At 47.8% G+C, this 22,469-nt stretch overlaps 1 protein-coding gene across 1 annotated transcript in view; it reads right to left on the reverse strand.

Moving 5' to 3' along the window:
• Window positions 1-22,469, reverse strand: part of LOC140214186 (kelch repeat and BTB domain-containing protein 8-like) — a 50,560-nt gene that overhangs the window by 1,039 nt on the left and 27,052 nt on the right. Inside the window, exon 3 of the mRNA XM_072285544.1 lies at window positions 14,633-14,785. Within this exon, the coding sequence (XP_072141645.1) occupies window positions 14,633-14,785 (153 nt within the window). The remainder of the gene's footprint in view (window positions 1-14,632; window positions 14,786-22,469) is intronic.

The following is a 22,469-nucleotide window of genomic DNA, read 5'->3' on the forward strand; positions in this document are numbered from 1 at the left end:
CACGCGAGCAAGCATTATTGAAACTCATAGAGATAGCTGCCTACCGTTGCCTACCCTGAACCAACTGGTTTTGTCATGGGCATGATTCTATAGGTAGTGAGCTTTTTATCGTCAATCAGGGAAGCAAGCTAAGCTGACGACTATTGCGGCCTCGGATTGAATTGGCCCGACAAGAAATAGCAAAAGGTGTTTCTTTTCAAGCGAACCTTGTATTGGCTCACAAGTGGCGTCGTCGTGGTCATGCAAAAAAACCAATTGCTCTCAGAGCCGAGCAGCGGCGCGAAAGAGCGGTTCGATGAAATGACAGCTGCGCCGGCGCCGGAGCACGAGTCATTAGCAAGGATTTCAGCTGCATAGGCGCGCGCTCACGCCACGAGCGCAACCAATCAGAGCCATTTCGCTTCCGCCGGGTAGGGAAAGGGCAGGAAATGGTTTGCCGCACACTGTGCAGGCTTCGCTTCCGTTTAATTTAGTCTCGGAAAACAGATGGGACGCCCACGCGTTGTGCGTTCCTCCAAGTAGCCCTTAGAGTTCGACGAGCGGCAGCGAGAACGAGAACTCGCCCGTAAAAGGGCTCGCCGTCGGCACACCGATCCAGCTGTTAGAGCATGAGCTAGGCAATCCGGCAGTAGCGAGATAGCGAGCTGAGGCCGCGGGTGGTCCAAGCATCCGGCCCTTGTGGGTTACTTAACCATGACGAATGTCAGGTGCACGCAGGACAACCTTCGCTTACCGCCATTTGCCGATAGGGGAAGCGTTGGTGATTTTTTATTTTATTCGACCACTGCGCCTGCGCTCCAGCACCGCCACAGATTTCATGTTTGCAAATAGGCATACAACAAACTAGTAGACAAGGTTTCGAAAGCTTCTATGAAGACGTGGAATGGGCGATTGGTAGAGTGAAAACAAAATACACTATACTGATGGGCGACTTCAATGCTAAGGTAGGCAAGAAGCAGGCTGGGCAGAAGGCAGTGGGGAAATATGGCATAGGCACTAGGAATAGCAGAGGAGAGTTATTAGTAGAGTTTGCGGAACAGAACACTATGTGGATAATGAATACCTTCTTCCGCAAGCGGGATAGCCGAAAGTGGATGTGGAGAAGCCCGAACGGTGAGCCTAGAAATGAAATAGACTTCATACTCTGCGCTAACCCTGGCATCATACAAGATGTGGACGTGCTCAGCAAGCTGCGCTGCAGTTACCATAGGATGGTAAGAACTCGAATTAGCCTAGACCTGAGGAGGGAACGGAAGAAACTGGTACATAAGAAGCCAATCAATGACTTAGCGGTAAGAGGGAAAATAGAGGAATTCCAGATCAAGCTACAGAACAGGTATTCGGCTTTAACTCAGGAAGAGGACCTTAGTGCTGAAGCACTGAACGACAATCTTATGAGCATCGTTAAGGATTGTGCAATAGAAGTCGGTGGTAACTCCGTTAGACAGGATACCAGTAAGCTATCGCAGGACAGAAAAGATGTGATCAAGAAACGCCAATGTATGAATGCCTCTAACCCTACAGCTAGAATAGAACTGGCAGAACTTTCGAAGTTAATCAACAAGCGTAAGACAGCTGACATAAGGAAGTATAATGTGGATAGAATTGAACATGCTCTCAGCAACGGAGGAAGCCTAAAATCAGTGAAGAAGAAACTAGAAATAGGCAAGAATCAGATGTATGTGTTAAGAGACCAAGCCGGCAATATCATTACTGATATGGATGAGATAGTTCAAGTGGCTGAGGAGTTCTATGCAGATTTATACAGTACCAGTGGCACCCACGACGTTGATGGAAGAGAGAATAGTCTAGAGGAATTCGAAATCCCACAGGTAACGCCGGAAGAAGTAAAGAAAGCCTTAGGAGTAATACAAAGGGGGAAGGCAGCTGCGGAGGATCAAGTAACAGCAGATTTGTTGAAGTATGGTGGGCAGATTGTTCTAGAGAAACTGGCTACCCTGTTTGCGCAATGCCTCATGACCTCGAGGGTACCGGAATCTTAGAAGAACGCTAACATAATTCTAATCCATAAGAAAGGGGACGCCAAAGACATGAAAAATTATAGACCCATCAGCTTACTGTCAGTTGCCTACAATCTATTTACTAAGGTAATCGCAAATAGAATCAGGAACACCTCAGACTTCTGTCAAGGAAATGACCAGGCAGGATTCCGTAAAGGCTACTCAACAATAGACCATATTCACACTATCAATCAGGTGATAGAGAAATGTGCGGAATATAACCAACCCTGATATATAGCTTTCATTGATTACGAAAAAGCGTTTGATTCTGTCGAAACCTCAGCAGTCATGGAGGTATTACGAAATCAGGGTGTAGACGAGCCATATGTAAAAGTACTTAAAGATATCTATAGCGGCTCCACAGCCACCGTAGTCCTCCATAAAGAAAGCAACAAAATCCCAATAAAGAAAGGCGTCAGGCTGGGAGATACGATCTCTCCAATGCTAATCTCAGCGTGTTTACAGGAGATATTCAGAGACCTGAATTGGGAAGAATTGGGGATAAAAGTTAATGGAGAATACCTTAGTAACTTGCGATTGGCTGATGATATTGCCTTGCTGAGTAACTCAGGGGACCAATTGCAATGCATGCTCACTAACCTGGAGAGGCAAAGCAGAAGAGTGGGTCTAAAAATTAATCTGCAGGAAACTAAAGTAATGTTTAACAGTCTCGGAAGAGAACAGCAATTTACAATAGGTAGCGAGGCACTAGAAGTGGTAAGGGAATACATCTACTTAGGGCAGGTAGTGATGGCGGAGCCGGATCATGAGACGGAAATAATCAGAAGAATAAGAATGGGCTGGGGTGAGTTTGGCAGGCATTTTCAGATCATGAACAGCAGGTTGCCATTATCTCTCAAGAGAAAAGTGTATAATAGCTGTGTCTTACCAGTAGTCACCTACGGGGCAGAAAACTGGAGGCTTACGAAAAGGGTTCTACTTAAATTTAGGACGACGCAACGAGTTAAGGAAAGCAGAATGATGAGTGTAACGTTAAGGGAAAAGAAAAGAGCAGATTGGGTGAGGGAACAAACGTGAGTTAATGACATCTTAGTTGAAATCAAGAAAAAGAAATGGACATGGGCAGGACATGTAATGAGGAGGGAATATAACCGATGGTCATTAAGGGTTACGGACTCGGACATTAAGTCCTCGGGCTTGGTGACAATTTCCGGTTTCACTGGGAGACTGACAACACGAAACTTCGATTCCCCTGAATTAGACGGGTGGTAAGGAATAAGTAAAGCAGACAAGCTGTGATCATGCAACGAGATGGCTATGTCGGGCCATCAGGGGAAAGTCGTAAATGGAAAGCACGGTGGAGAGGGAAAGGAAAGGATCCATGTGACACCAACGCTGCTTTTCTTCTATTTGTGATTTACTTTTACGCCGTCCACCACACCGGCAGGAGTTGGCGCTGATATTAGCAGGGTTGAGTACGAGCTAGTAATTATTCTATTGCAAACGTGACTTAGAAAGACATACCTACATAGACACGCGTACATAGAGATACGCACAGACGTACATATGTACAAGGGGACAAAGAACGACAAAGGCAAGCGCTGGCTTTCAACTCAATCTTTATTTCGAATTTCGGTCTGTCTTGTGTAGGCCAGACATGTAAATCTCTAAATGTAAGATGGCAGGAACAGAGCAATAAAGTCCGAGGAGGTCGAGACGGGTTTCTTGAAGTCAATTGGACACACTGCGGATGTGTTGCGCTCTTGGGAAGGAACAGTACCTTAGCTAGGCACACTAATAAAAACACTAGACTTATCATTGAAGCCGCAGCGATTGTTCAGGTTGACTACATCAGTCAGCCGCCAATTGCATTAATAGATAAAGAACTTGCTTTCTGGATCGCGCATGCGCTCTCGATCGTCTTAAGGCTGCGCTTCGTTTGAATTTTGAGTGCTTGCTCATGATGGCTTCGTGTTTTGGATGGAGCGCTTTTGTCTTGGTATCTTGGTCATATACGCACGTTTTCATGCATTTTAATTTCCATTGTCATCTCATTCATTCGATTGCTAAGCACAAGTGGTTCCTCGTATATCATTGGTGTGTTTGCTGCATTCTTATGTATGTATGTACAGTCTACGCTCTATTACAATGGATTCACGTACAACAGAGTCTCAGATATAACAGGCCATATTTCAGCCTTAGTTTGTTCTACCTATATTATTAATGCAAGGAAGTTCGCTTATAACGGACCGGGCTAAAACGGACTATCGGCTACAGCGGACCAAATTAGTGGCATTTTTTTCTTAAATCGAGCGTATAAAACGTACTTCTATCGTGTCGACACAACTTTCTCGCGAGGGTCAGACGACGATCGCAGCTCAATATCGCGCGCGGGACGGAGGATGGTGGGGTGGAATCAGTTCTCAGTTTTCAGTCTTTCGAGTTCTGAGTCTTCATTCGCGCTCGAGGCACGGGGGCGGGGGAGGCGAGAGAAAGGTGGGTTCTACCCCGGCGGTTGCTGCTTACGGCGCGGCCGCCGTATCTTGCAAGCGATCTGCGATGAGGATGAAGTGCGCCCATTGCCGGTAGCTTTGCATCCGCTGTGCTTTTAACGTTTCGTTCGCGTTGAAGTGAGGGACAGGACGAAAGTCAATTCGCTCGCTTACCTTGCTTAATTTGCTATCGCAATCGATGCTTCTCCTTTCGGGCGATACTCCGACTTTTTTGTTTGTTTCTTTTTACTTTGGACGTTCGTCACTCGCTCTTTGCAATAAAGTTGTTACACATCGAGGAGTGCAGATTTTCGGGCCAGTTGTTTACTTGCACCAATTGAAGCCATAGCGCTGGATTGACACGGTCAAGAAAAAGGACAGGACGTGTGCTAACTATCAATTGAATTTTATTTCAGAAAGCATGGTACTTATAGCGAGTGGAAATCATCGCACGCGCAACCCAACAATGCCATTTCCTTTCTGCTCATGGAAATCGGCGGAGCACTGACGCAGTTTGCACCTTCTTTTGCAATCAAGCTTGCTTCTACAATGGTCCCTCGTATCGTTATCTGCATTTCTAAACACGACCATACAATAAATAAACAGTGGTTTACAAGCGCAGTCATCACAATGCACGGAGACATGTCCATCTTGATAACAGTTCAATTTTTGCTTGTGTTTCACTAGCCTGTCATTGAGGCATCTGCCTGTCGGCCCTATGTACACTTTGCCGGATGACAAAGGGAAGCGATATACGGCACCTTGCGTGCCGTGCACAAACTGCTCCACAAAAGCTATCAAGCACATGTACAGCCACCGATCCGCTGAGAACGACGCGCCGAGGCTGCGCGAAGAACCATCGGCCACCGTTGGCCAGTTTTACGAAGATTTGCAATTAGCCATGAGAAAAGTGCCACCTCAGTATACTGTAGTAATGGGCGAATTCTATGCAAAACTGCCAAAACCGCAGGCTGGTGAACAAGCAATTAGGAACACTAGAGGAGAGATGCTGGTAGAATTTGCGGAAAGGAATAAGCTTCGAATAATGAACACGTTCTTCAGAAAGCGTAGCAATAAAACGTGAACCTGCAAAAGCCCTAATTGTAAAACAAGGAATGAAATCGATTTCATACATTCTGCCGATCGCAGCATAGTGCAGGATGTAGATGTGCTAGGTAGGATAAAGTGCCGTGCTCATAGGCTACTGTGGTCTAGGATTTACCTGAATTTGAAGGGAAACAGTAAAATTGGTCAAGAAGAAACAGGCCAACCTAGACGCAGTAAGGATAAAAGCGGACCAATTAAGGCTGCTACTTGCAAACAAATATGCAACCTTAGAACAGAGAGATGAAGACGACATAGATGCAATGAATCAAGCCGTAACTAGGCTGGCTTCAGAAGCAGCAGTTGAAGTGGGAAGCAACGCACCAAGGCAACCAGTAAGTAAACTCTCCCAAGCAACGAAGCATTTAATAAAGAAACGGCAAAGAATGAAACAGTCTAACTCAAGAGAAAAGATAGAATTCGCGGAATTGTCAAAACTGATCAACAAGGAGAAAAGAAAGGGTAGTCTAAATTATATTGTAAGAAAGACTGAGGAAGCAGTAATAAATGGACGCAGCATGAAATCAGTGATAAAATAAGTTGGCTTAGGACAAGGGAAAATGTATGCAATGAAAGATGAGCAGGGTAATGTCATCAGCAATTCCGAAGATACAGTAAAAGCAGTGGAAGGATTGTATACTCACCTGTACAGCACCCAGAGCAGCCATGATACCTCCACTCGATATAGTAATGAACAGGTTACAGAGGCTCGTTCTATAACTAGCGATGAAGTTCAAAGTACCTTGCATGACATGAAACGGGGAAAAGCGGCAGGAGACGATGGAATAATAGTCGATTTAATCAAAGATGGAGGAGACATCATGCTTCAAAAGCTGGCGGCCCTTTATACAAACTCTCTAGCAACTCCAAGGTTCCCAGAGAAGTGGAAGAATGCCAACATTATACTAACCCACGAAAGGGAGACGTTGAAGAACTGAAAATTATAGGCCCATAAGCTTACATCCAGTATTGTATAAAATATTGTATAAATAAAATCGCTTTGGTGCGGACTGGGCTCACTAGGTATGTGCCAGCAGGCGAGTTCCACTCTTCCCTAAACGTCTTTGACGCCAACTTAGGTCACTGGGAATGTGCCACTCGGTATGTTCCTCTCTACAATGACGGAATAGATTTGTCGGCCATGCTTGTTGACATTCATCGCTCCACCGTGGGATGTGACGCCTATTAGCTAGCCCGTTAGTTTGTCGGATTAATTTTGTGGAAGCCTCAATTATGAAACATGCTAAGTCGCAGCTTTCTCTATATTTAAACCAGCAATGTCATCCTGAGTTTAAACATGTGGTTTTTTGAACAGAACCCAATTTGTAGCTTCACTCTTTCATTGGGGAACATGTGGGGAGCATTTAGCCTGTTTTGTAACATTTATTACTGTTTTAAAGTGGTCACTACCGTAGGGGTTCTTAACAAAATTTTAATCAAGGGATGGCATGAGTATGCTGGATGCAATGCTGAAGTACATTGATGAGTAGGTTTTGTGTGCAACGCTATAATACCAATTTTCTCTTAAACGTCCTCTTCCATCGCTACGGGAGTCTCCCCACAAAGTGTTATGTGCGTTTAAATCTCCGATAGCTATGTATGGCTCCAAAAGTTAATCTATGTAGGTTTGAAGTTCAGTTTTATGAAGTTGATAGTTGGGAAAGATGAATATAGAACTAATAGTTACTGATATATCAAACAACATCGCTCAGGCAGCAACTGCCTCTAAAGGGTGTGTAGAGATTTGGACATAGCCACGCCTTCGAATGACACGAGAGTGTCATCGCGGTTTTTACGAAAATAGCATAGTGTCAGACAAAATTTGTGTATGTTTGAGGTGTTTCCTGAACACACCGAATCTTAGGACTAAACTCCTTGAGCAGTTCTTTAACGTCATGAAGATTGTGAAGATCTGGCGTTCCAATGAACTTAATTTATTGCCATATTGAAAAGGAGGCGCGTGCCGATGTGTTTAGGGAACGGATGTTTGATTACAGAGCCCTTCTCGGGCTCCTGCAATGCACGGTTTCTTTTTTTGTAAGTGGTCAAAGCACTCCCGCCGCTCCTTGGGCGCATTGGGCACTGCCTCTTAAGGGCCTCACCTCGAGATACCAGACCCTGGAAGCCACCATCCCGGAGGTCGGTGGCCCCTTCTGGGACGGTGGTACAGCGTTGGCTGCAGCCACTAAGGGGCCGGACGATGTTGCTCTTGTCTCACTGCGCGTGGGCCAGGCAGCCTGCGAGAGCCATTCTGACGCTGCCCCGTGACGCGCCACTTCAGCTAAGCTGTTCTTTGGCAGGCACGACACCCACCTCCATGCTCCCTTTAACAAGAGGCTATCTTTTACCATAACTGGTACGATTTCTGTCCCTCTTTTCTAGGATAGACAGGACTGCTAGTATGTGGCGTGCACCCCATCGCAGTTTACACAGTGTAGAGCATTTTCGCAGGATTAAGTTGGATGATCGTGTGGACTGCATTTAGCAAAGGTCAGTCGGCCTCCGCAGTTTTGTAAACTGTGCCCGAACCTTTGGCGTTTGAAGCTACGGAGAAGGTTAGGGACGTACTGCCTCATTCGACATTAACGTGTCCTGCCTCGATTATTTATGGGCGCACACTCGAACCGAATGTCAGAATTGAGGGCTTGGTGTCATCTTCTACTTCATCGTGCCTCATATTTATTGGTTTTAGGTTGATAAGATTTTGTTCTTTCCATTCATCCAGAAATTCAGTCTCGGTCAACTCTGTCAACTCATCGTCGGAATCGACACCGCGGATGGCGTTCAAGGTGCAGTGTGGGGTCACGAAAACTACTATGGTCCTAGAAACAATAAGTCGTTTTTCATATTGCTCTTTGCCATGAAGCTTCAAGAGAACGTCCCACTTGTCAGTTTCGACGCCTTACAGCCTGAACCCGTAGTTTGAGTTTGGCATTGGCAAACAAGGATTGGCGACAGAATTCTCGTTGTCTTTCCTCGTTTCTCAGAGCGAATTACTCGGTAACGGCGGAAGTTCCTAGCGTTTTGGCCCGAAAATTTAAGTACTGCTTCGGTGTGGCCTCCTTACTGAGGGTGATCAGAGGAGTTGGGGCAAAGAATTGTACATACAAAATCTTCAGTTTTCGGTAGTAACACCAGCCGCCCACCAACAGACGCAGCAGGTCTTATAAAGAACAAGCCCTGCGGACGCCAACTGTACGTCTGCGCTATAACCAAATATGCACAGCCAAGATTGGTTGTACCACACAAGCTTAACCCATGTGGCTGAGAAAACCGGAAGTAAAAAGAAGTGAAGACAGGGAATACTGAAAGTGAGATGGAAGACTAAGATTGGAGGCAGAGACATGAAAAGGCAACTACCGATTTCACTCATGCTGGTCAGTCCAGTGTTGTCGTGTACGTGAAACCAAGGCCAAACAGGTACGTTTCCTCCTCCAAGGGACCATCAAGGCTCAAACGCTCAGCATCAGCTCAACCCCGAGGTACCCTTGTCCCCAGACACGGCCAAGCCACATGCAGTCAAACACGGACGTGTCCGACCTCAATGTGCTCGACAGGGGCGTAGCCAGGAGGGGCGGGGGGGTCTTATGCGGCTTCAGAAGCCCCCACCCCCCGAAATTTTTTCGTATTGTCCGTTCATCGCCGACCAAAACAACCCCCCGGCGCGGGAAATCATTCTGGATGTTGTCTAGAATGTCTTTTTCACGCTCGAAAAGACATCTTAGCGCGTACACTGCGAACTCGGGCTGGATTTCGCGGCCGCGCCTATGCACCGGGAGTCACATAAAGCAAGTAGCGCCATCCGAGCACAAAGATTCAAGGGCATTTTGATGGCCAGTGGCCTCCTCGCGGCATATCGCGGAGGCTGCGGTATCTACGGAGCACATGGAATTCAATTCCGAAACCTTATGGGTATAAATTTCTCATAAACTTCTGGTGCGAAAGGTGCATTAACATTTCTAAAGTCGTACATCGGAACATAAAACGAGACCAGCCAAATCTACATACTATCAGACAAGTTGACAAAGCACGCAGCGAAGTTCAGTGAGACGAAGCGTTGTGGTGGTTCATTTGTGCCGTCTTATCACAGAAAAAGATATCAAAATTGTTTAGCATCCATGTCAAGAAACTAAAGCCAGGAAAGGTAACTACGTTCTTATTTATTTTTTTACTTTCACTTTTATTCGCGAGGACATATTCAGCCTCTTGAATTTCATCGTTCTCGCTACCCGCGGGCTGCCAGAGCCAGCCAGAACACATGTATGTTTCTCGTGTTGCGTCGATCACCGCGCGGCGCACTTCGGTGCGCGTTCGTATTGCGCGCGCATGCGTGGATTTTCTCCTGGGAGAGATTTGGAGACCTTGTGGCTGGCAGACAAGAACAAGAAACAATGCATGGTCGCTCGCTGCCATCACTGCGGGGACTCGATGCAAGGCGTTCGCTTTAGCGGAACCTCTCCGGAAAGTCTTGTCTCGCCGGTGTAGGATACCGAGCAGTATGCGTATGTTCGCTGTGGACCAAGCGTCTCCCGTTTTCTTCGACATTCATTCGGTAGCCACATTAGGCGCCCAAAGTAGGCATTTGATTGCGGCCAACATGCTTTCCTATGCGTTTTTTTTCAATTCGGTGCCTTCGCCCCCTCCCTCCCCCCCACACACAAAGACATTGTTGTGGCGCAGCGAATTGTCTCATGGTGGAAGTTCGATTTTGTAACTTCTTTTGCGGAAAGGAATGGGCCACAGGACGCCTCAGTTGCCGAATATTATTATTATTATATTATTGCGATAGCAGTTATATGGACACTCCAAGCTCATTCCTGCCGTCGCCGTCGCCCTCATGTTCCGTATAAAGTTCGAGGGAGATAACAACGTGACCGCGCGCCGCATGCTCTATGTCCGAGTGAATGGGCATGGGGGGCTGGCATGGGTAAGCCGACGATGGTGGCTCATGTTGAATTCCAATGGCGGAGTCGGAGCAAGTTTTTCTGCTTGTTTCGGAGCAAGTTTGTTCCAACGGCAGAGTGAGGGCGGGAGTAAGGTGTTCCAATGAGAGCGTCGGAGGGGATTCAGAGCGGGAGTCACTCCGTGGAGCAGAAAAGATGCTCCGCCAAAATCGGCGGAGTGGACCGGAACTCTGCGTGACGCATTTCCTTTACCACTTTTGTCTGCTGGGAGGCGCCACCGGTCCCTACTCGCGAGGAAGCAAAAGCTGCTGCACGCTTGGCGAGATATCCATTCCGCACTTTTAAAAAAACAACAGGTGAACCGCGCTGAAGAGAAGACTGGTGCGGCGGTGCTGGGAGCAAACAGCGGAAGGAAATGACAACACGCAAGGTATCCTGGGTAACTCTGTGACAGAACTTCCGCTTCCGCCTTGCTCCAGCGGCGCAGGTTGTGTTCCACTCGCGGATCTGGAGGCGTTGCTCTGCGCCAGAGTCGAGTGCTCACTCGCGGAGTCCGTCGGCTGCTCCGACTTCGCCATTGGAATTCAACATCAGTCTTGTGTGCGCAAGGGAGAAAAGCGGGGAGGAAGCGTGGTGTCTTCCATCGCACGTAATACATCAAGGGGGAGTGGATGAAGAGGGAGTGAGGCTTTGGATTCTGTGGTCTGTGAATCTGTGATCGCGCAACATATTTGTTTGCATTGTTTGACGCATTATATACCATGACTTTTTCTTAGATACGTAGGTTTATTAGAGACTTATATGCATATTCAGATATCTTATAGCGAGGTTTTGTGTATACGTGCAGTGAATTTTGTTGCTAGTGGCTCTTTTTTGCCCTTTATTAGGCAGTTTTATCGCATTTGTATATTCCATGGTATCTTCGCATCTCTAATGTACGAGGACGAGTCAAATGAAAGTGAGCCAACCAATCCCGCGCAATAATGGTTCTGTTCATTATCTGCGAGGCATGCGCGTAGCACACAGGCATCCTGCATTTACAAAGGTGACACGCAGTTGTGAGGATAAACATTCTTTAATGCTCTCATAGACTGGGTTGAACATGGTTACATGGCATAATGGACACTCCAAAAGTTGAACAGCGTGATGTCGTGAGGTTTCTGACAGCTGAAGGTCTTTCCTAAAAAGAATTTAGTCGCCGTATGGCTGCCGTGTACGTTGAACACTGCATTTCATTGGCCACTGGGAAGCGTTGGAGTAAACAGTTCAATGTAGGACGTGAAAGTTGCAAAGACGACTCAAGACCGGATCCAAGCCACCGTGCAATCACTCCCAATACAATGTCAGAGGTTGATGAGCTGATTAGACAACAACGGAGGATAAGCATCGATGAAGTGGCACAGCCTGTGAACATCAGTCACAGTTCGGTTCACACCATAATTCCTCAACATCTTGATTATCAGCTCTTGCGTTCGCAATAGATGCCAAGATTTTAAACCACCGCCAAAAGATGGAGAAGTTCGGCGCTGCCTCGACTCATCTGATCCGGTATCCCAATAAGGGTGTCGACTTCTTGCCGCCAATTGTCATCGGGGACGAAGCATGGTGCCACAATTACGAGCCAAATACGACGGCAAAGCTTACAGTGAAAACATTCGAATTTACCCCCCACCCCCAGAAAGCGAAGGCCGTCATTTCCGCCGGAAAGGTGTAGACTTATTTTTTCGATCATCAGGGGCCTATACTGATGAAATTTGCTAAACCTAGAGAGACTATCAATCTTTTCGGATATTCTGAAACGACGGATCGGCTGCGTGTCGCAAGCAAGAACAAACGACGTGGAAAATTGCCGAATGCGGTCATCTTTCTCCACGACAATGCCCGTGCCAATGCAACTGATGTGGGTAATACAAAACTGGCAAAGTTAAAGTGGGAAACGCTGCAACCTCCGCCATAAAGTCTAGACCTGTCGCCTTGCGACTTCCTCATTTTGGGCAATTGAATATCAATCAATCAATCAAGTTTTATTTTCGCCGCAGACAATACATTGTTACTGCGAAAATAGAGGGCCAGAGAAAAAAGCTGCATTGGTGCAGCTTGACTAAGCTCTAGGCACCCGTACAGCAGCAGTGACATGACGACTTCGTATATGGATTCAGTTATGTAACCATCAGCAAATAAAGAAACGATCATACACTTCCATCACGAATGGCAATTACAGGAACAATTACACAGCATACATATTTCAATGAAACAATTAGAAGCATAAGCAGTTTCAATACAGTCAAACAAACAGGTCAAATAAGGTTTTGTTAGTAAGGGCCAGAACGTCCACATTTTCTGGTCTAGCTCATTTAGTGTGGTTGCTAGAGCGTAGTCAAGTTTTTCTTACCCATAAGGGAACGTAGTATGGTGGCTGATATGGGAAAGGGTAAAAAATTGTACTTTTCCTGAGATTTCACAATTCTTCGAATAGTTCCGCCCTACATACGTGGCGTTTTTATAGGCTGTTAATAATTAATAGCTCCAGGAAACCAGATTCGTGTTGGACGATGGCATGGAAGAGTCAGTGACAGACTTTTTGAAGCAGCAACCCAAGGAGTTTTATGAAACTGGAATCACGCGACTCGTTAGTCAGTGGGACAAATGTATAAATGCTCACTGAGGTTAATTTAAAAAAAATTCCCCGTTTGTCATATATTCGCATTGACTCACTTGCATTTGACTCGCGCTCGTATATTTTGCAGAACTGCTCTTTATATGTGCTCTTTATTGCGACTATAATTTCGGTGCAATTACTCACAATACACGACCGGTGACAGCTAATCCTGAGCTATACACTGGAAGAAATGACAGCGTCATTGAGATTTTCGTCAGGCCGTTGTATATGTACAGATATGTAAAAAAAAAGACTCCTGGCTGACAAAGTTTCATTAAAACATTTGTCTTTTACTTGTACATGTCGCGGCTTTTACATTTTTCATATCAGCGGCATGCACTGCTTTGCTGGTTTCGAACTGATATAGTTCTAAAGTTTGTGTGATATTTTCCTCATTTGGTAAATAGACAAAAAGCATGGAAGCATTGATATCAGTTATTTCGGACACAATTTTTGGGACATACGAGGGCATTCCTTTATGAAGAAATACATATTCTACTGATCAGTGCGTAGCGTTCTATAATTCATTTACAGCACCTTTTGCAATGGAAATGCAGTAAATATTCATGTATTTCATCCCTCGGCAAACTCTATAAGGAGGAGGCCGAGCTGCAACGTGAGCACCGCCCGAACGAAATTTCTGGCTACGCTGCTGGGGCTCGGGTACGTGGTGTCGCAACGCTCCAAACGCCTGCGCACGCATACCCCCATGCGGGGTTTTTAGCCCGCTAATGACACGACCTTTCATTCGCTTTCCTATCTAAAATGCAAGTTCGCTTCCTTCAGAAGCTGATGTCAACCATTAACTGTGTTGCGACTCGACAATCTGTTGCTGCACGATGCTTCATTCAGGGTAGCAGACATTTTACGTGACATCACCTTCAAAAACACACTGGGAAAGTGGAACTCAGTTTGCTATGGCGGGGAAAAAGATTGCTGGCGTTCTCTCTATATTGAGAATTTTAGCCGCGCCACAACGAACAAGTCCAACAGCGTACACCGTTGCTTGCAGCTATTCGTTTCAAATAATATACACCTCAAAGTGGATGACAATGCACATAACTAGAAAACTTAAGATCGTACCAAAGCTACCGCATGTATTCGAAAAGTAAAAGGGCCGGAATGTTCTTCAAACCGCAAACACACAGTACTTAGGAGAAAACTGCGCGAGTCCTGTTGTCATGCAAGAAAATGGCCTTTTTGAAGTACGGCTAACGTGTGCCTCCTTTGTACGTCATTTAACTTTCGACGAACAAAAAAAAATCGCAGTAATTTTTTACTTGGTATATAAGCGGCGACGTAAACCTTCGTTATGTTTTTGTCGTGTGCCAGTGCGTGTTTGCGTGCCTGTTTATTCAGTGTTCTTTGCTTGAGTGAGTAAGTGAGTGCACCGTTTTTGGCTATGTAGGGTTTGATGCGACACAGTGAGAGGTTACTCCTAGGTGAGGGCAGTAGAATGTAAATTAGTGAGATGCACCAATGACGCCGTACCTGAGCGCATCGCTCCTTGATGCATTTCATGTCTAGGTGCTTGGCTGCCTGGAAGACGTCGACAATGTTCTGACAGGTGAGCTGCAGCCGGCCCGTGTACATGTATGCCAGCAAGACGCTGAATGACTCGTGCGTGATCCCGTTCAGCTGCACCTGCATATCGACAGGAGTTCAGGGAGTCCTTTTCAAACCCACTGTATGAAGCGAATTGGACGATACTGCCACGTGCGTGTATTTCGGCTTGTAGCGACGCGAGCGACGCAGCTCGCGTCGCTGTGACGCGACCGGCATCACCGCGACGTAAGCGGCGTCGCTTGACGCGTTTCGATCCTGGACGCGAAATGTATAAATACGGGTCCACCGCTTGCGCTGGCTCAGTCCGACGAACACCCTAGACGCGCTTGCTGCTTTCGCCGTCACCGAGTTGTTAGTTTGATTTAGGGCACAAATTCGCCCATTAAACTCTAAAGCCGCGTTCAGACTACGTGCGCTACGCACGGATCGTTCGCACGGAACGTAAGCGTAAATGCAAAAAGCGCAACTATTTTGTTCACACTACTGTTGCATTGAGCGGAAAGTACGCAACAATCGCAACCAGCCTGGGCGTAAATGTTGTAGTACCCGCTACTTTTACGACAGGCACAGATACGACTGTTGCGACGCCGCCAATGCACGAAGCAGTTTCGGTTTGCATCTTCCGCTCACGGAGCTTCCGGCCTCCCCATATTCCGCGTTTTCATCCGGGAGCAGCGTTGACGTAGCAGTAATCCGACGTAGCAGCGTTGTTCTTTGCGTGTCTATGCGGTTTGACGCTGTTATTGTGCTGTGTGCTCGTGGCTGGTGATGATACTAGCTTCGGAAGCCTCTGCGTGACCGCCATCCCAGCCATCCGGAGTTGCAACGCTGTTTCTTGCTGCTGCTGCCGACGCCATCCGCGTTTTCCCCGGGTTGGTGGTGGTGGTGGTAACAACTTTATTTCGTCAACAGCAAAGATTTGGTTAACGTCAGTGGGCTTCCAGGGTGCGTGAGGTGGCCGTCCGATCAGTTCCTCTAGCGCCACCTGTTATGGTAGTGAGGCCCTGTCTGTCGGCGACTTCCAAAGCCCAGCTGACGGCCTGCAGTTGAACCACTGGGTCCGACCTGGACACCGCATCCTCCCACTCTTGCTCGTTAGAGAGATGCCATTCTCTTTTCGGTTTTAGATTGTCGCAATCGAATAAAATGTGTTTTAAATCTGCCTTTGTGACCCCGCAGAGCTTACATTCGGGGGTGTAGACTCCTGGGTAGGCCTTGGAGTATATATAGGGGTTGGGGAAGGTGTTAGTTTGTAGCTTCCGCCAGGCCACTTGTTGATGTTTATTAAGGCTTTTGTCCGGCGGCGGGAGCGTCCCTCTGTTGTTTCTGTAGTATAATGTGATCTCGTGGTAGGTGGTCAAGGTCTCTCTGGCCGACCTCAGGACCGGCTCGCCCACTGCCCGGTTGACGAAACCTCGGGCTAAGTTGTGGGCCGCCTCGTTCCCAGGATGCGACGCGTGGGCCGGAACCCATATGATTCTAATGGGTCTGGCGTTGAAATTTTGCGGTTTTAGGATTTGTTTGGCGGGTTTGTGGACCCTCCCTTTTGCAAAGTTTCGAACGGCTGTCTTCGAGTCGCTAAAAATCAGGTTTGCTTTAGTGCTTATAATGGCTAGGGCGATGGCCGCTTCCTCCGCCTCGTGTGCCTTTTTGCTCCGCACAGAGGCGGCTGAGATTGGTTTTAGGTCCATGCCCACGACGCCTATCGAAAAGGCATCGTGATCACAGAGCTCTGCAACGTCCGTACAGACTGCCTCCTTATGGTTTGAATATTGTCTGTGAAGGGCTTTGGCTCTCGCCTTCCTCCTTTCTTCGTGGTGTTCGGGATGCATGTTTTTCGGGATTGGATCTATTCTCAGATATTTGTGTATGTCTCTAGGCATTTGCACGGCATCCGTCCCTATGCGTTCTTGCCTGATATCCAAGGTCCTTAGAATGTGTCTTCCCGTGGGTGTTTTTGTTAGCCTGTCGTACTGTGCGATTCTGTGCGCCTCGACTAGCTCGGGAAGCGTGTTGTGTATGCCTAACATTAGCAGCCTTTCTGTTGATGTATACTTAGGGAGATGAAGGGCTGCCTTGTACGATTGTCTTATGAGGCATTCAACCTTGTTCTTTTCCGCTGCCTGAAGTTTGAGATAGGGGAGAGAATATACTATACGGCTGAGCACGAAAGCCTGCACTAGCCTCCTCAAATCTGTTTCCTTCATTCCCTGGTGTTTGTTAGCTGTTCGTCTTATGAGCCTGTTGGTTTGTCCAACGCATGCGACTAGTTTGTTTAGTGTAGTTGTGTTTTTCCCGTTGCTTTGAATGTACATTCCCAGAATTCTCAAGGTTTGTACTTCTGGAACTTTTGTACCATCAACCCTAACATCCAATTGTGCCGGGGGATCGTTTTTCTTTGGTCTGTGTCTGATAACTAGGAGTTCGGATTTTTGTGGCGAGCACGTTAGCCCGACTCTCCTGGCGCATCCGGTAACTATATTCGCTCCCGTCTGTAGCGTGCTCTCAATATCACCTTCGCTTCCCCTGACTGTCCAGAGGGTGATGTCGTCTGCGTAGAGTGCCGACGATAAGTTTGGTATGGCGGCAAGAAGCTTGGCCATGGGTATGAGGGTTATGTTGAACAGAAAGGGTGACAGCACTGACCCCTGCGGCGTGCCTTTGCTTCCTAATTGTAGTGTATCCGACTTGATGCATCCGAATGTTATTTGAGCCGTTCTGCCGGTTAGAAAAGCCTTGATGTATGAGTATATTCTCTCCCCCACGTTTAAGTCGGAGAGGGCATTCATGATGGCATTGTGGGTGACATTATCAAAGGCTTTGGTGAGGTCCAGTGCCATTATTGCTTTAGTGTTGGTGTTATTCGGTGTGTTTATTACCTCTTCCGAAAGCCTGAGCATTATATCTTGCGTAGACAGGTTGGGCCGGAAGCCTATCATCGTGTGCGGAAAGAGATTGTGCTTGTCCATGTGGTCTTGTAATCTAGATAGCGCCACGTGCTCCAATAGCTTCCCTAAGCATGATGTTAGGGATATGGGTCTGAGGTTGCTTAGTTCGAGTTTCTTGCCTGGCTTGGGTATGAGAGTTACCTTGGCGTGTTTCCACGTCTCTGGTAGCCACCCATACCTCCAGCACTTGTTAAAGTACTCCGTGATCCCTTGAATAGAGTCCTCGTCTAGATTTCTTAGTATTTTGTTCGTCACCCCATCCGCTCCTGGAGCGGAGGATGTTCTAAGTTTCTGCATGGCCGCCTTTACTTCTGCTACCGTTATGTTTTCGTCAAGTTCAGGGTTGGGGTTGCCGTTGTAGTTGGGAAGCGTCAGGTTTTTCGTGGTGCATATGTATCGGTTTTGTAATTCCGTTATCATTTCTTCGTCATTAAGTGGGCTTGCATGAATTATGCGTGCTACATCCTTCTGGTGAGCGGCTCTGCTGTTTTCTGGGTCTAAAAGATGTCTCAGAAGGTGCCATGTGTCTTTCAGCCCCAATTTTCCGCTCATTTGATCACATGTTTGTCCCCATTGTTGTTTAACTAAGTATTGAGAATGATTTTGGATTTCTCTTTCTAGTTTGGCTATTCTAATTCTAAGTTTTCTGTTGTGTTTTTGTTTCAACCATCTTTTTTGTAAGCTATTATGTGCCTGCCACATGTGTAATAATCTGCTATCAGCGGCTTTGTTTTCGGCTGCTATCTCTATCGTCTTAGTGCTGTGCTCTGCGTCTTTCAATAGTTTGTGAATCCATTCATTTAGGTTTTCAATCTTCTTGCCATCTGCGTTACCCTGTCTCCTTTCTCTGAATTTATCCCAGTCTACCACTCGTGTCACCCTTCTTTCCTTCTTGAGCGTACTGCTGGGTATAGTGGTCTCTATAATGTAATGGTCGCTCCCTAGGTTTTCGTTCGTGTTGTGCCATTGTGCATCTACTATGTTTTTGCATAGGGTCAGGTCAGGGCATGTGTTAGCTTGCACACTGTTCCCTATCCTAGTTGGCGCCAGCGGATCTGTCAGGAGCTTGTATCCTTCGTCCTGAACATATTGCCAGAGGCTAGTACCCTTCTTAAAATTTGTTCTGTAACCCCATGCCATGTGTTGTGCGTTCATATCTCCGACTACTATTAGGGGATTCGTTTTACTGATTTTTCTGGCTTCATTCATGGCTTTTATTATGGGGGAGGATTCCGCCTTGGGGGTGCTATATATGTTTAGAATGAAGAGCGGGGCCTCGCTTCTTTTTAGGGGTATGACCTCTATCAGGAGGCAGTCTGCACCGTTCGATTGAATTTCGTGCTCTATTGCAGTTAGATTTCTATGGACCAAGAAGGCCGTGAGCGGTTTTTCTTCCTTGCCATTTTCATATGTTTTATAATCCCGAACCTTTACTTTTTTCCTGGTTTCTTGTAGGGCTATGACATCGGGAATTTTTTCTTTTTCAAGGTTTTGAATGTGGAGCTCTAGGTTCTCCCGCTTTCCGCGGAAGCTCCTACAGTTCCATTGCCATATTCTTGTCTCTGTCTGGCCCTTCCCCATGATTGGCTTTAGGGAGGGAGATGGATTGCGCTGTGGTGGAGGCCATGGGTCCTGGGGCCGGAAAGAGTTTGCCCATCACCTTAACCAGTTGATTGTCATGTTTCTGTACTAGCTCGTTTGTAGACTTTGCTGCGTTTGTAAGGACTCTTACTTGTTCTGCTAACGTTTTATATTGTTCCCTGGTCTCGTTTCTGATAGCTGTGAAGCGTGCTTCTATGTTTGCTTCAATATTGTTTTGCCTTTCCTCAATTTTATCTAATCTCGTGGCCACTGTTCTTAATAGGCTCATTACTTCCTCGTGATTCCGTTTTTCGTGCTCCTCTGAGTCTTCCATCAACCTCTTTTTTGCCGGTGGCCCTCTTGCAGGTGAGGGTGCCCTAGAGGATGCGTTTGACGGGGGAAGGGATGCCTTTCGCGGTTCCTGTGTTAAGATCGCGGGTTGTTGAGCAATATGTGTTTTACTTTCTTGCTGCTGTTGCGTTATTGCCTTCATTAGTTCCTGAATTATTCTTTCCTGTTTTTGTATGATTGCTTTAAGTTCCTTAATTTCATTACTCTCGTGGGAGGATTGCGGTGTCCCGCTCACCTGATGTGTTGCTCCTTCCCGCCAGGCGTTCGGTAGCGCCGGGTAGGACTCCGAGCGGTCTCGTTTTCCTCGGTCGTTACACTGGGCTCGGTTTCTTGATCTGCTTCTGCCTCGCTGTTGCTGCTGCTGTGTCGGGTGCGCAGGTTGCGCTCCCTGTCCCTCCGGTCGCTGAAATTGCACTTGAGGCTTGCCACTTCGTTTCTTGTTTCCCTTGGCGGGCGGTCTCTCATATCTGATCTTGCATTGGTTGGATCCCGTGAAGTGTTCTCCCTTGCACAGGATGCACCTCGGCGTGCACGTGGGCTCGTCTTGGACCGGATGCTCATTGCCGCACCTGTAGCAGAGATTTTTTCGTTCTTCCGGACACACGTCCGAGCGATGTCCCGGTCTTCTACAGTTGTAGCATGCTTCCACTTTGGGTCTGAAGAGGTAGCAGTTGTGGATTCCTCCGCCGAATCGAATGGAGTCCGGGACTCTCTTGGTGTTTGCGAAAGTGATGAGCAGGGCTTTTGATGATTTTCCCATCCTTCTTGCGTCCACAATCTCTAGCTGTGGGTTGACCTTCACGATGTCGTCCATGATCTCGGCGTGGCTTTGGTCTTCTAGAACGTGATACGCAATCCCCTTGATGCTGTTGTCCGGTGCCGCTACGTATGCACACGTCGAATAGACTTGGTCTAGGATTTTGATGTGCTGTACTTCCGCGTATTTCCCTGCGCGTTCCATAGAAGGGGTGCTCACGGTAAAGGAGTTGTTAAAAGGATTGATCCTTACTTGGTCGTGTTGCTTGATTTCCCCAAAGTTCACTCCGATGTCCAGGCACAGGGCGTACAGTAGTGTAGTGGCCGTGTGGTCACGGAGCCGAAGTCCGCCTATCGGCCGGTGTACGATCTTGTAGTCGCTCTCTGGCAGACGCGGGAGCGGCTTCTTTTTATATGGGCGGCGTCTTATCGATGCGTTCACCCCACTGGTCTGGGCGGCCTTGCCGGTGGCGTCTGTCGGTGTCATAGCTGCATCCTGTTGGGCATTGGCGTCCCCATGCTTGGGGCGAGCTCGATCATGGGCTTTGATGGCAGCCTGTATCCATAGGCTTCGGTCTTCATATTCCTCCGGGGAGATTTCTTCTCCGTCTACGGCGTACTCCATCGCGACAGCGTTGGTGACGGCTCGAGGGGCCGGCGGCGACGCCGATAGCGCCCCTAATCGCGCTAGGCCTGAAGTAGGCCCAGCTCGACTAGCTGCGGCGGGTGAACGAAAGTGCCCCTAAAGGGGTAAAAAGGGGTCTTGCGCCTCGAAATACAGCGGCAGGGTTCCAGGCACTCTCTGTGACCCTGTGGGAGCAGGTCCAGGTCTGCTGGTACAGAAAGTCGCTCGGAAAAGACCAAGAACTCGGGAGCCCATACGGAGCACATCCGCACGACTCAACGCGCCAAGCGTTCCTCTTCCCCGGGTTCGCGCCGAACGCGCGCGGTGTTCCTGGGTGCAGTGCGATTTTCCGGTCTCATTGTGTTGTGTACACCGCCCGTGCCTAGTGATGATGTTAAATGCGGAAGCTTCTTCATTGTGCAGCGATGAATTACCAATTGAAGAAGTGCGACAGAGGCCGATACTCTATGACCAGCGCCTGAAAACATTGGGCTTGAAGAGCCTCGACCTGCGCTAACAGCCGCTTGCTGATCGGCGCCATGTTGAAAAATGCGAAACGCGGCTATCCCAGAACGGTGATTGGCCAATCGTAAAAAAACGTATCTTATCGAAAGGCTCAATGTGGACATAGGCGGTTGCTAGCTGCGTAAGCAGTCCTTCCAGCAGTTGCGTAAATTACAATAAATACGCAGCTTATATCGAATGCGACTGTAGTCTGAACGCGGCATAAGTCTACCGCCGACGCAATGTCCCTTTCTGTCTGCCTGCGTGCCAGGCAGCTCACCGTCACCTACGTGACATTTTGGTGGAGGTGCTTATGCTTCGGGCACCGCCTCAAAGCCGTGACACCAGCCCAAGTGCATCTGGAGCTGGCGACACGGAAGACAGCTCCAGAGAAGACAAGAAGGAAGAAACCCGGAGCAGCCGCCGACTACAAGGACTGCCGGCTGAATCGAGACGACAACGTGCCACTGGTCGCCGTGTGAACCACCGCTCCACGTCACCAATGCAAGCCGCCACCACATCTGCACCGTTCGTCGTCCAGCAGCCGCGAGTACCTCCACTTTTTAGCAGCTCCACTTACGAGGATGTACAAGATTGGCTGGAACGTTACGAACGAGTTGCAACCTTCAGCAAGTGGTCTCACGAAGACAAACTTCGGAACGTCGTCTTCTCTCTCGAAGACTCTGCTAGAACATGGTACGAGAACCGGGAGCTGTCATTGACAACGTGGGAGGCTTTCAAGAGGCACTTATCTGCATGCAACTTTCGCAAGTATTCTGCGCAAAGAACGAATTGAGTCCTGAGTTGCCAGCAGCATCCAAACGAGTCCGTAACCGTCTTTGCAGAAGAAATGCAAACGCTCTTCCGCCACGTGGACGCCAACATGACTGAAGAAGCTTCAGTACCTTATGAGGGCCGCCAAGGAGCAACTTTTCGTCGCTCTCATTAGCAACCCACCGAGGACCGTCGCCGAATGGATTAGCGAAGCCACCACTAT

This window comes from Dermacentor andersoni, chromosome 11 (assembly GCF_023375885.2).
Source record: "Dermacentor andersoni chromosome 11, qqDerAnde1_hic_scaffold, whole genome shotgun sequence".
Lineage (NCBI taxonomy): Eukaryota > Metazoa > Arthropoda > Arachnida > Ixodida > Ixodidae > Dermacentor > Dermacentor andersoni.